This window comes from Eptatretus burgeri, chromosome 7 (genome assembly GCF_056783735.1).
Source record: "Eptatretus burgeri isolate ZD-2024b chromosome 7, Ebu_testis_v1, whole genome shotgun sequence".
In the NCBI taxonomy this organism is placed as follows: Eukaryota; Metazoa; Chordata; class Myxini; order Myxiniformes; family Myxinidae; genus Eptatretus; species Eptatretus burgeri.
Window position 1 is genome coordinate 81,364,194 of NC_140967.1, and position 14,139 is coordinate 81,378,332.

The window sequence follows — 14,139 nt, forward strand, 5'->3', positions numbered from 1 at the left end:
ATCTAGTCTTTCAGAAAGCATTGATAAGGTTGTTTGCTGAGGTGAGGGCTTGTGGAGTGGCTGGTCAGGTAACTAACTGGATTGGAAACTGGTTAGTGATAAGGAGCAATTTATTATTTAATCAAAGGATTTGGATAGTGGGATGAAAAAGTCACTTTCTAAGTTTGCAGATGACACAGAGCTTGGAGGTAAGGTAGATAGAGAGAGGAGGGTGGTCACATTCAGGAAAATCGATATGCTTTCATAAATTGGGGAAAAATTGGCAGATGTAATGTAACATAAATAAATGTAAGGTGCTGGGGATAGGTAAGAACAATGAAGATGATAAAAAAATGACCGTTTTTACAGCCATTTTTCCCTGCTGTGCAGGGGTTGGGCTTTTTCTTGAGGCAATGTTTTATGGCTGGATGCCCTTCCTGACGCCAACCCTGGTCACCTCTTACGACACACAGGGATATGGTACACCTATTCTTACTGGGGCATACACCAGGACCAGTACACTGGTACTCATTTCGCCGACCTCGGAAGGATGACAGGCTGAGTCAACCCCCTGGTGTTAATTCAGCAGCCAACGGGGCTTGAACTCAGGACCCTGGGATCCCAAGCCACCACTCTAACCACTAAGCCAACACCAGGCTTAAGAACAATGAAGATGGAGATTATATAATGCAAGGGGTAGTCTTGGAGCATGTCACACAGGAGAAGGGTTTGAGGTTCGTCATAGATTTGGGGGAGGTGGGGGGGGGGGTAAGCAGACAGCACAGTGCCAGGCAGCCATAGGTAAAGCTAACAGGGTTCTCGGTTGTATTCATGGAGGGATTAATTATCAATTAAAAGAGGTAGTGTTAACACTGTACAGGAATTTATTGAGACCTCATCTAGAATATTGTGTGCAGTTTTGGTTACCACAGCTCAGGGAGGACATGTGCCATAATAGAGAGGGTTCAGCGCAGGGTGAAAAGATTGATTCCGGGCTGAGCTGGATTCAGCTATGAAGAGTGGCTGAAAGAGGCATGGCTTTATTTATTTATAAACTGGAAAGGAGGTGGTTACAAGGGCACATGATAGAGATGTCGAAGAAAATGAAGGGTATCGACAAAATAAGTGCAGAATTTTTTTTTTAATCACAATAGACAGTGACCGGACCAGGGGCCATCACCTGAAACTAAGGAAGAGATGAGTTGGACAGTAATAAGGTAAGGGTCTTTTAGTCAGAGAGTAGTTACTACATGAAATGGTTAACCTGGAAAGATAGTGGCAGCAGAAACAGTCATCTCATCTATCCTCTTCTGGCCAAGTGGCCCACAAGGCTGCAAATGATTCCACCCTCTGCCGTACCATCTATCATCCCTCAGACCAGCAAGCAGCAGCTTGTTAGCTCTCTGCAGATCTGAACAAAATCACAAACTGGTCCAACACGTGGAACATGTCTTTCAATCCTGACAAATCTCACACTCTCACCATGTCTCTCCGAAAGGACGGTTTAGACTCCCCCCCCCCCATCTACTTTCTCAACAATCCTCTGAAAGAAGTCCCTCCATTCAAGCTTCTGGGTCTCACAATCTGCCATGATCCTTCCTGGGAAAGCCACATTTCCAACCTGGCCGCCAAAGCCAGTCGCCGATTGGGAATCCTCCATCATACAAAGTCCTTCCTCGGCCCACCTGAGCTCCTGACCACATACAAAGCTTTCGTCCGCAGCCTGATGGAGTACTGCTCTCCCCTCTGGGCTGGTGCTCCTGCCTCCCACCTTTCTCGGCTTCACGCTGTAGAAACCAAGGCATTTTGGATCATTGGTATCTCCCGCGATGAGGCTGAGTCTTTGGGCCTCTCACTCTCTCACCGCAGGCTGGTCGGTGGTCTTTCTGTCTTCTACTGTCTCCTCTCCGGTCTCCCCCCCCCCCCCGCTCTCTCTGCAATCAGTTCCCCCCAACATTTCTACAGGACGCTCAAGGTCTGCCAACTACCCCCTTCTGGTGAAACTACCAAAATCACGAGTCACTGCTCACCTTCACTCTTTCATTCCTCCTTTTTACCTACCTTTGGAATAAACTCCCACACTCTCTTCAATCCCATTCTTCCCTCCAGGCCTTCAAAACAGCCGTTCACCACCACCTCTGATCAACCCCCATCCAAAACCTCGATCTTTTCCACCCCCGTTAATCCACCCCAAACCCACCTCCTTCAAATCCCCTGCTTACCTTCCGGAAAGTCCCTGTAATGTCCATCTTGTATACCCCATGTTCCCTGCCCCATCCCTCTCCCTTCCACAGATCTCCTAATGACTCTGTTACCCACTGTTTTGTCCTTCCCTCTCCCGCCAGTTTTGTCTCATACCCCCCTTGCTGTGCATTGCGTGTTAGCTCGAATACGAGCCTGGACATTGTGTACAAAAAAAAATGTTCAGCGTTCAGCGACAGCAGAAACAGCAGATAGGTTTAACTTGGAATGACATAGGTACCTGGATGTATTGGAGATAGAGGGATACAGGGATATTGGTAGGACTTGTAGATAGCTCGTGTGTGATGGTATCTGGTGTTGGTGTAGTGCAGCCATGATAGGCCATATGGACTCCTCTTGCACCAAACTTCTTCTATAAGGGCCGTGAAATACGTTTATCTTTGCTCGACTTTTTATTTGTATTCCAACTTCATTTCTTTCTCTCTACTTTTATTTCCACTTTTTGTGCTTTATTAATTTTGGGTTTTTTTGTGCTTTATGAACCTTTTATATTAACGAGGACTTCACCATTTATTTATAAAAGGTGCAGAAAAGGTTTTGCTTGCTTCAGCTTTGGATCAACCATTTTTATGCGGCCGCTGAAGAAGTCGCCCAAGGCATTATGTTTTCGGGTTGTCCGCCCATCCGTACGTCTGATTGACGTGAAATTTTCACCATGGGTGTGACAACTCATTATTGATAATTACGATGTCCTGGGTCAAGTGGTGTGGCGGCCATGTTGGAAAAAAGGAAAAACTTTGGAATCTGTATCATCAAAACCGCTGCATCGATAATATTGAAACTTGGAACACGTGAACTGCTCCACATGGGAAACAAGTGATTTTTTTTTTTGATGATGTCCGAGGTGGTTTCGTTATGGCGTCATAATTGCATATGTTGAATGTCTTATCCGATCAGTATGTATTTTTTGAGGGTCATCTAGGGCGATATTGTATGGGGGGAATTGATGATGTCATCGGTCACGTGATTCAGCAGCCATTTTTAAACATAACCTTTAAAAACCTCCTCATCCGAAACGGCTGAACAGATCGAGCTGAAACTTTACAGGTATGATCACCTATCCATGAGGAACAAAAAGTTATTCGACTATTATGTCATAGGTTACATGGTTTGGCAGCTATGAGTTTTTGAAGAATAAACCTTAAGAAAGTCGACTTTTCCAGAATGGCTTGACAGATCGAGGGAAAACTCCACCCACATGTTCCACAAGGCTTGAGGATACGAGGGTGTTCACAAATAATTAATAGGTCACATGGTCTGGCAGCCATATTGAATTTAACGAAAATCTTTGATGAAGTGGTTCAAGAGAAGAAAAAAAATTTACAAACGACATGAGACGAAACAATTATGATCTGGTAGTCATGGAGAATATATGTTTTAAATTTCAACCAGATCGGTCTCGCAGCCAGAATTATTTAATTTTTTTAAATCTGGGTGTGGGGATTTAAACCAATCTTGGTACAACTAAACTGTGTATAATGATGTAATAATGTGGGCAGAGACATATCTCGTGACATCACAATGTCGAAGACTGTTGTTCGAGTTTTCTTGCTTTGGAAGGCCTAATTCTGACACGGAGCTGGACAAGATTGTGGCTGATTGAAACTTTTACAAATCCATATCCTTTGAATATTGACTCTTTCAAGTGTTGTTCCATGGAAGGCTTATCCCCCCCCCCACCCCCCTCCAAATCTCCTCCCATCTCTTACCTCTTCTCAAGTTAATTTCCCCCCACCCTCCATTATTTTTGGCTCTGTATTATTACAGTCATATGTAGATATTTCCTTACATATAGCTTACAATCAGTACTTGCTGCATACTTAGTCAGACAAAGGCTATATTGCTGTTCTGCAACTTCCCTGTAAGACTCAGGTTTATTTTATTTTTTTTCGTTACAAGGGTTCTGGGCAGCACTGCCTTTTCATATTACGTTTAATGACGTACACTTAATGTAAGCTAGTTGTAAATTTCGAGCAGTACGTATAACTCACAAGCAACTTTTGTGCATCTGGGATTATGTTTTCTTTCTTTTTTTCTGCACGGTCTCGGGCGCACGGAAGAGCTGTCACTTACGGTACAAATTACACGCACACATGTAGACAGATACACTGGATAACATACCTGTCAACCTCACTGGATGACTGGTGTGCCTGCATGTGACCAGGACACAAGGGAGACCCGGGCTTATCAGGCTTACCAGGGGCACCTGGACTCAAGGGCCAGAAAGGGCAAGAAGGTGAACTTTTTCATCTTATTCATTGTTCCACATTTTCACTTTTATGCCTTCTATTTCTTGTACTTTTGCAGTTTAAAGACATTAAAATGTCACCATTATTCTTCAGAAGCAGAAGTGATGTATGCCAAGAATATTGGGTTTGGAGGATTTGAGATTCTTCTGATTCACTGTACACACCTGTCTTTTGTTCTTTTGAATGATTGCTCCTCTTGCTTGCCATCATTGTGCTAGGACCACCAGGGAAGCCAGGCCTCTTCTTAACTCGTTTAACCAAGGGTAACCAAGGACCTCGTGGTGCATCTGGCATTCCTGGGGAACAAGGACAACCTGGACTTCAAGGACCATCTGGTCCACCAGGTAACGGTGTGCTTATGTTGGTTTGATTGTTTTGTTTTTTTTGTTGGTGTTTTTTTAAGAAATCTACATTTATTTGATTGGTTGATTTGGTTAAATTGTCACCGTAAGCCCTCTAATTGTCACCTTTTGTATATTCCAGATGAATTACTGTGTGACAAGATAGTGCAGTGGATAGCCAGGGTTCAATTCCCAACTGCACTTGTCTTTAACCTGTCTGGTCAGGGTTCAATCTCTGAGTCGACTATAAACTGTTGGATTGGTGCTTTACAGGCAGGATGTTGTGTCACAAAGAGTGCCATCCCTCTGATGGATGTTAGGATGGTGACCAGTATGTTGACATTAACTGGATTTTATGATCCTACACAGTGTATTTTCACAAAGTTGATGTTAATGATCCAATGGTGTCTTCCGTAAACAGTAGCCCATTGTACAAGGAAATCTGACACATGTGGAGGCCATTTAGCCCATCATGCCTGCACCACATCAACACCACACTAATTTATCAACACAAGATCCAAAGAAAAAAAAGGGGATTCTTTTTTTTTTACCCCTTTTCACCCCATTCTGTCTGTTTGTGTGCAGGATATCTCAAAAAGTTGTTGACTGATCCGAATGAAATTTTATGCGCAGATTGGGTATGTGACACGGATGAACTGATTAGATTTTGGTGAAGATCCGGATCCAGATCCGACTACTAGAATTTTTTTAAGTGATTCTTCACCATTGAAAGAGAGGGCTAAAAAACTATTTATAGCACGATATCCCAAAAAGTTGTGGACGGATTCGGATGAAACTTGGTGGACACGTTAGGTGTGTGACGAGGAAGAATTGATTCGATCTTGGTGAAGATCTGAATCCCGATCTTGATACGAGAATCATTTAATTTTTAAAGTGATTCTTCACCATTGAAAGATCTGGCCAAAAACGATATAGTACTGTTTCGCATGATATTTCAAAAATGTATTGCGCCCGATATGTTCTCGTAGATTGGGCATTACGTGGTGGAGGTATGTGCTCTACCGAGTGCCCTTCTAGTTAAAGAGTGTTTTTGTATTTATTTATTTAATTTGATTTTATTTTCTTATGTTGTAGTTTTTGTCTTTTTTTCTTCCCCTTGGGAGAGGGTGCATGAGCTTGGTTAACAAACACACAACATCAACCAAACAACACCCATTGAGACCCCCACCACCAGCATTCCGTACACATGCGCACAATCACCCATCAAATGCGCAAGCTACCTCAACATCCTTACACCCCTCTATCTCCATAACTTCCAGGTACCGATCTAATTCTAATTTAAACTTGTATACTGATTCTGCTGCCAATACCTTTCCAGGGAGACCATTCCATGCATTAACTACTCTGCGTAAAAGTCCCCTGCCTTGCTACCATCTTAACTCTCGTCTTCTTCACTCTCAGGCTGTGGCCCCTGGTCCTATCACTGTCTACTCTGTTGAATAATTCATCTGCACTTATTTTATCTCGACCTTTCATTATCTATCCTCGTCACCGCCTCCTTTCTAGTGTATGTAGCCCTGTCTCCTTCAGCCGCTCCTCATAGCTGAGTCAAGCTCAGCCAGGGGTCAATCTAGTAGCCCTGCACTGAACCCTCTCTATGGCATCTATGTCCTTCCTGAGTTGTGGTGACCAAAACTGCACACAATATTCTAGATGTGGCCTCACTCAATTCCTGTACAATGTTAACACCACCTCTTTTGATTTATATTTGATCCCCCTCCCAATACAACCGAAAACCCTGTTTGCTTTACCGATAGCTGCTTGGCATTGTGCTGCCTGCTTACCTCCCATATCTATTACCACCCCCAGATCCTTCTCATGTGTGACACGCTCCAAAATTACCCCTTGCATCCTGTATTCTCTATTTTCATTGTTCTTTCCCATCCCCAACACCTTACACTTGCTCAGGTTAAATTCCATCTGCCAATGTTTTGCCCAATCTATGCAAGAATCAATACTTTCCTGAATCTGATCACCACCCCATGTGCAATCCACTTCACCTCCAAGCTTTGTGTCATCTTTAGCCTTTCTTCTTATTTCACAGCCACACTTATTCCCATGTCCTTGTGGGATTGGCCAGGGGAAACATGGCCCAAGTCTTTCATGAACTGGCTGGCCAGGCCTGATGTTCGACTGAGGTTATAAGGCAGGAATTTGGAATTTGCAAAGGTGCCGGCAATAGCTCACCTACTCTTTGTGAAGAACATCATGGGATCTTTAGCGTTCACCAACTAATGCCGGCAGACAAGATGCCCAGTTTAACGTCCACACAAGGGACGGCAAACATTGATGGATCACCTTGTCTGTGAAACAGCGAGATGACAGTTTAAAGCTTGGAGGAGAATCAAACCCAGGCGAGATAGCTTCGAGGTGAGTATGCATAACTCTCGATCATCCTACCATGGTACCTGAGCCCCATTATTTGCGAGCACCCTGATCAAATTACAAATTCCTGTCCAACTAGCTCTACAAAGTCCGTCACTCTCAGTGGGGCTCGGGTAACCCTCAGCTTGAAACATGGCCGGGATAAATAACAACAAATGAAGTACTGAAATACCTAATGGTAATATTATGGTTATCTATACATATCAAGAGGCAAGTTGTCTGAATGAGCACTTCCACACAAATCACTTCTTTAATTGGCTGCTCACTGACTTGTTCTCCAAGTTGGTCAAGGTTTGCAGCTCATGCATTGGAATATATTGTATGTGGTTTGAGAGAGGATTACATGTTTTTTTTGGAAACATTGTCAAGGCTGGTACAAGAGCTAACACACAGAACATATAACAAAGGCAGCAGGAGACAAGAGGGATGGGAGAGGGAAGCACAAAACAGTGGGGAACAGACAATAGGAGATCTGTGGAAGGGAGAGGGATGGGGCGGGATACACGGGGCAAACAAGATGGACACTACAGGGACTTTCAGGGAGGAAAACGGGGAATTTGAAGAAGATGGGTTTGGGGTGGATTAACAGGGGTAGAAAAGATTGAGGTAATGGATGGGGGAAGATAAGAGATGTTGATGAACAGCCGGTTTGAAGACCTGGAGGGAGGAGTGGGATTGAAGAGAGTGTGGGAGTTTGTTCCAGAGGTGGGAAATAAGAGGAATAAAAGAGAGAAGGTGAGCAGTGATTCTTGATTTTGGCAGTTTCAGCAGAAGGAACTTTTTGGTGGCCCTCATGAGCGTCCTGCGGAAATATAGGGGGGAGGGGGGGAGGCCAGAGAGGAGACGGAAGAAGACAGAAAAACCACCTACCTGCCTGCAGTGAGATATTGCGAGACCTAAAGACGCAACTTCAACGCGGGAGACACCAATGATCCTAAATGTCTTGGATTCCACAACATGAAGCTGAGCTATTTGTTATGTGGGAGTACCACCCCAGAGGGGAGAGCAGTACTCCATCAGGCTGCAGATGAAGGCTTTGTATGTGGTCAGGAGCTCAGGTGTACCAAAGAAGGACTTTGCACGACGGAGGATGCCCAGTCGGCAACTGGCGTTGGAGGCCACCTTGGAAATGTGGCTTTCCCAGGAAAGATCATGGCAGAATACCTAAAGTTGAGTAATACATGTTGAGGAATACCTAAAGATATTACCATCAAAAGAGCCTCATGTGTGGTTGGTTTTGGTGAGACAACGTACATTTAACTGCAATTTAAAACTCATCATCGTCTTCGTAAATTCAACATTTTATCATGAAATTATTATTATCGCCCACACTAAAACTTTGCAATGATGTGCAACTTCAAACTCATCGTAGAAATTAAATTAAATGCTACCCCTCTGTGCACTTCCAGGACCGATTGGGCCTCCAGGTCCCACAGGAATGATTGGTTTTCATGGATTAGATGGACAAAGAGGCGAGAAAGGAAAAAGAGGCCTCCTCGGTGCTTCTGGTAAGGTCGTGCCTGTTTTACCTCTCTATGCAGGAGTAATATGCACCAGACTGTGCAACACAAATTCATTACAATAAATTAACAAATCATTTGATTTTTATTTTGTTTTTTGTATTTTCACCTGCTTCCTTCAATCTCATGAATCGATAATGTTAGCACGGCTAAAGTTGCGTTCGATGTTATTTGACCATACAGGTATGAAAGGCCTTGACGGGCCTGCAGGAGCTGACGGTAAGCCAGGGGAACGGGGCCCTCCTGGTGCAGCCTCCATCCCTCATGGATTCCTAGTGACCCGCCACAGCCAGACAACATTCATACCCAGTTGCCCACATGGCACAACAAAAGTGTATGATGGATATTCGCTCCTCCATGTTCAAGGAAACGAGAGGGCCCACGGGCAGGACCTAGGTGAGTGTCATAGGCTGCGGGTTTTGGCTCTCAGCTCTGTGCATGCATTACTCCTTTCTTAAAGATACTCAAAGTGATGGGGTTTCTGTTTTTTTAATACAGAATAAAAGCTCATGTCGGAGCGAGATGACTAAGTGTGATGGAGTTTCAAGCAACTGAAATGGACAAAAGACAGAATACTTGCATTGCCCACATAAGCACAATCGGTAATCGAGACCTGTTGAAAGTACAATTTTCAGTTTTTCTGTGCCCTTTTCAGTGATCTACTGACATAATGATGTAATTTTCTTCACATGAACATTTGCTCTCCAGAGCTTCACTTTGCCAAGTGAAGTCTTCACTTCACTTGGATGCCCGGATTCTCTGAATTGCCAAGTCTTCACTTCCCACTTCACTTTCACTTCACTTCTGAATTGACCTCTACTTCGGCACGGTTTTGCTTCCAATGGCACGACTTGCATTAATTCGTGCTGTAACATCTGATTTCCATAACCTCTTGAGCTTTGTCCATTCCTCTAATTTCATCACGATTTGCATTAAATTATTGGTAGTCCTTTAAAGGTAGGGAGGTCTGAGAAGTGGACATTCAACAGAAAAAAAAAACTTGACTTGAAGAAAATGTGAACAATGGTGGGAATTAAAAGTGAATGATAAGTCCAACCTGTCCAACCTGTCCAACCTCAAGTCTCCATCCTCTAAAACGTGATGGCACCTTTTCCAATTTTATAGGCCTGAACCCCACCATGGTGGCGGAGTTGCACTATAACTCAATTTCTCACTGCCGTTTTACTGATCTTACACATCCCAACCACCAGGAGTACTTTTGGCTGCGACTTTCCCTCCGCTCCTACCACTTGTTCGTCTGTGCGTTGTACTGTCCTCCAAACATTGACAACTCCATCTACATCTCTCTCAGACGCCATGGACCAACTTTTAACCACTCATCCTAACTCTCTCTTCTTCACATGTGGCAATTTCAATTGTCACCATGCAACTTAACTGGGTGTTGATACCTCTCTCACCAGCTATGGCACTTCAGCAAAGGCGACCATGATTCTGCAACTGGACCGGACTGCTTCGGCTCATATGTTCTATTCTGCTGTTCTTCCACATCTTCTTTGTGCCCTTTTCACCCTATCAATTGCCCTAAGTCATCTTCCATCTGCTTGGAAATCAACCAACATCACCGCATTATGTAAAAAGGTGCAAAAACTGATCCCCTCAATGACACACCTATCAGCTTACATCCAATCATTAGGAATGTTGTGGAATCCATCATCACAGTTGATATGAAATCATTCCTTTTCTCCAACAACCTCATCTCAGATCACCAATTTGGATTCAGACCAGGTCACTCTACCTTGGACATACTGCTTCGACTCACCCAACAATGGATGGGGGCCTTCAACGGCAGACGTGAGATCAGGGCCATCTCTCTGGACATATCTCAAGCGTACAATATAGTCTGGCATCCCACCTTGCTCTCCAAAGTCTCCGCCTGCGGAATCCAAGGCCAACTCCACTCTTAGAATACTGACTTCATCAACTCTCACAGTGAATGTGTGGCTCTCAGGCCTAAGTCATATTTGCTCTACGGCGAGGATACGGCGACCGTACGCCCTCTGAATTGACAGAAACGTGCAGCGGCCGCAGAGTTTCTGCGGTGGCCTCAGGGTGGCCCTACGCCGTTTGGCTATATTTTACAGGTCGTAAGGTCACCGTGGAATTATAACGCGGAGTTATAATTTTTTTCATTTCTACATTCGCCGTAGCAATTCGATTAGCCGAAAACAAAAAACTGGTAAAAAAAAAAATTAACCCATTCGTTACCATCCGTCTGGCCTTAGGACCCCCCTGCGGTTCACCTTAGGACCCCCCTGCGGTCGCCTTGCGGGTACCTTGAGGCTACCTTGCGTCTGCCTTGAAAAGTCTATGGCTGCCGCAGGGCCCCCTTAAGGTCACCATGCGACATCAAATCAAAGACTGTACGGCAACCTCATGTTTTAGGTCTCCAGAATTTCTAAGACCTTAGGCCTAAGTCACATTTGCTCTACGGTGAGGATACGGCGGCCGTACGCCTTCTGAATTGACAAACGTGCGGCGGCCGCAGAGTTTCTGAGGTGGCCTCAAGGTGGCCCTACGCCATACGGCTATATTTTACAGGCCGTAAGGTCGCCGTGGAATTATAACGTGGAGTTATAACTTTTTTCATTTCTACGTTCGCCGTAGCAATTCGACAAGCCGAAAAAAAAAAAAACTGGCAAAAAAAAAATGAGCCCATTCGTTACCGTCCGTCTGGCCGCACGTTCGCCTTAGGGCCCCCCTGCGGTCGCCTTGCGGGCACCTTGCGTCTGCCTTGAAAATTCTATGGCCGCCGCAGGAACGCCCTAAGGTCAACGTGCGACATCAAATCAAAGACCGTACAGCAACCTCACGTTTTCGGTCTCCACAATTTATAAATACGCCATGCGGCTCCCCGAAAAATAAAAACATATGTGACTGCTACATTGTGTGGCCGTGGAAATACTGCGGCCGCCGTATAATTGCTCGTGGCCGTAGATTATGGAGACCCCACGGCCACCGTGGCAAATGTGACCTAGGCCTCAACAGAATCCTTTCATCTCCTCTCCCTGTCGAAGGTTGAGTGCCCCAAGGCAGTGTTCTGGGCCCAGTCTTATTCCTAATCTTCATCAACAATCACTCTAGTTCTCTGGCAAATCCCCATTGTCTATTTGCTGACGACTCCACCCTCTGCAGTGACATCCCTCATCCTTCAGACAGAGAGGCAGGCAGCAGCCTCTTCCTTCTCTTTAAATCTTGACAAAACCACAAGCTGGTCAAACATTTGGAATGTCTTTCAATCCTAACAAATCTAGAGTAGACTTATCTGCCTCTTTTACTTGTAAAAGTGTTGATTATATTGCATCCTTCTAAGAAAATACGAGTTGTGTATATGATGTCATATATCCAGACATATTTCATTGTATTTAGTAGACTGAGGGCCAGAAGTTCAATTGCTGATGGATGTTGCACACAGGGACGGCAGGCTCGTGCCTGCGCCGGTTTAGCACCATGCCCTTCCTCTTCTGTAACATCAACAACGTATGCAACTTTGCTTCTCGCAATGACTACTCTTACTGGCTATCCACTCCTCAACCCATGCCAATGAACATGGCACCTATTTCAGCCCCCGAACTCCAGCCTTACATCAGCAGGTAAGTGTGTTTGGCGAGGTTTGTCTCGGTTTGGAAGCCAGACTCAACCGGGCAAACAAAGCAGTATCTGTTGTCGATGATTATCAAATTGATTGTTTTGATTATTATTAATAAATATCGTTTTTTTTAATGCAGAAGTCAATGCTCGTATGATAGTTAGTGAGAGAGGAGAAGCTAATGCACTAAATGAGCAGAAGGGATAACACAGGCAGACAGTCTAAAAGAAGAGAGACAGGTAAGGTAAAAAAATAGGGACACAGATTTGTAACAGAATGGAGCAAAGAGGACGATCGGAGACAGGGGGAAGTGAGGCAGGACCACTGAAAGAGGAAAAGATTTGTGAAAATGTGATCATGGAGTGGACAACAGAGACAACTCAAGATGGCAATGAGTTTCCACTTTGAACAACTGGTGAAAAGAGCAATTGCTTAAACTCAGAACACAGAGATGAGAAAATGTGGATAAAGGAAAAGACATGAGCATTGAGATGATTTAGGAAGAGTAACAAGGCATGGTTTGCTGTTTCAGGAAATGCAATCCAGGAGAGAAGCGAAGGACAAAGAGCAGAAGGGGAAAATTAAATTACTTTTCAGAAACACTTCCTATTCAATATTGCTTAACTTGCTTTTGAAATCAACAATAAATATAAACACAGGGGATTTAAGTGTCTGAGAATGTGCCTCTTCCTATGCTGTTCACGTTGTCACATGATTGTTACCATGGCATTGTGTATCCTTGTAGGTGTGCAGTCTGTGAAGCATATGCCATGGTGATAGCAGTGCACAGCCAAGCCGTGACAATCCCACCTTGCCCCCATGGGTGGATGTCCCTATGGATCGGCTATTCCTTTGTCATGGTGAGGACCACTTGAGTCAAAAGAACTTGCAGTGAAGCCAAGATCTTATATTTTTATTTGTTTATGAGCAAGGTAGTATTGCAAAGAAAGTGTCGCTTACAGATTCGAGCTTGATAATTGCATGGTGTGCCGTCCAGCTTTGGGAACTGATCTGTTGCGTAAATTAGTGCGCGACGTAACAAATATTGCACAGCGACTAAGACATTATTAGTTGACAGTGAGAGCACCATCAAGTATAACAATCGCCATGGGGAAGGTTCAGGTATAACATTTTCGACCGTTAAGTGGTCTCCATCTGGGAAGAGGTAGGCACAGTGTGCCTGTTGTTAAATAGATTTGGGGGAGGGAGGAGGAATGGGGCCAGGTAGGATAGAAGGACCAGGAACGTCAGTCACAACTCATTTCCCACGGCACTAAACATGCTGATCAACTTTTACCTGGTAAAATCCATCGTTTATCTCGTCTCAAATGCACATAATCTTCACTTTTGAAATTGATGGCCGATCATGACAAAATATAGCGCAGATGTCTCTGTGCAGCATGTCCCTTGCTCCCATCACGTGCCCTGTCGAGTTCTTGGTAAACAATTGGATGAACGAAAGAATCCCACAAGTCCCCAATGGTGGATCTGTGCCTGCTGTTGACAATTTCGATCACTAGTGGTGGTTTTACTCTCAAGTATGAATTCTCTCAACTATAAGTTGTTATTTTTGCAGGAACTGTGTTTTACCTTGCAAAACAAACATGCAATGAAAAGAAATATTGTTTGTTAACTCTCAACTGTCATTTCGATGAAATTTTTCAAATTTCTGTTTGCAGTCTATGGCATTCACCAAATGTTGAGCCTACACTCAGTCTTTTCTTAAATTTCATCTGTTGCTTCATTTTTTTAAGCGTCAAGGCGAGTTAACCTGA

At 44.2% G+C, this 14,139-nt stretch overlaps 1 protein-coding gene across 1 annotated transcript in view; it reads left to right on the plus strand.

Annotated features, from left to right (window-relative positions):
- The window catches only part of LOC147023628 (uncharacterized), a 244,871-nt gene that overhangs the window by 229,056 nt on the left and 1,676 nt on the right, over positions 1 to 14,139 (plus strand). Inside the window, exons 45-50 of the mRNA XM_085889230.1 lie at positions 4,406 to 4,477; positions 4,709 to 4,834; positions 8,647 to 8,745; positions 8,941 to 9,153; positions 12,191 to 12,368; positions 13,110 to 13,224. Coding sequence (XP_085745356.1) covers positions 4,406 to 4,477; positions 4,709 to 4,834; positions 8,647 to 8,745; positions 8,941 to 9,153; positions 12,191 to 12,368; positions 13,110 to 13,224 — 803 coding nt within the window. The remainder of the gene's footprint in view (positions 1 to 4,405; positions 4,478 to 4,708; positions 4,835 to 8,646; positions 8,746 to 8,940; positions 9,154 to 12,190; positions 12,369 to 13,109; positions 13,225 to 14,139) is intronic.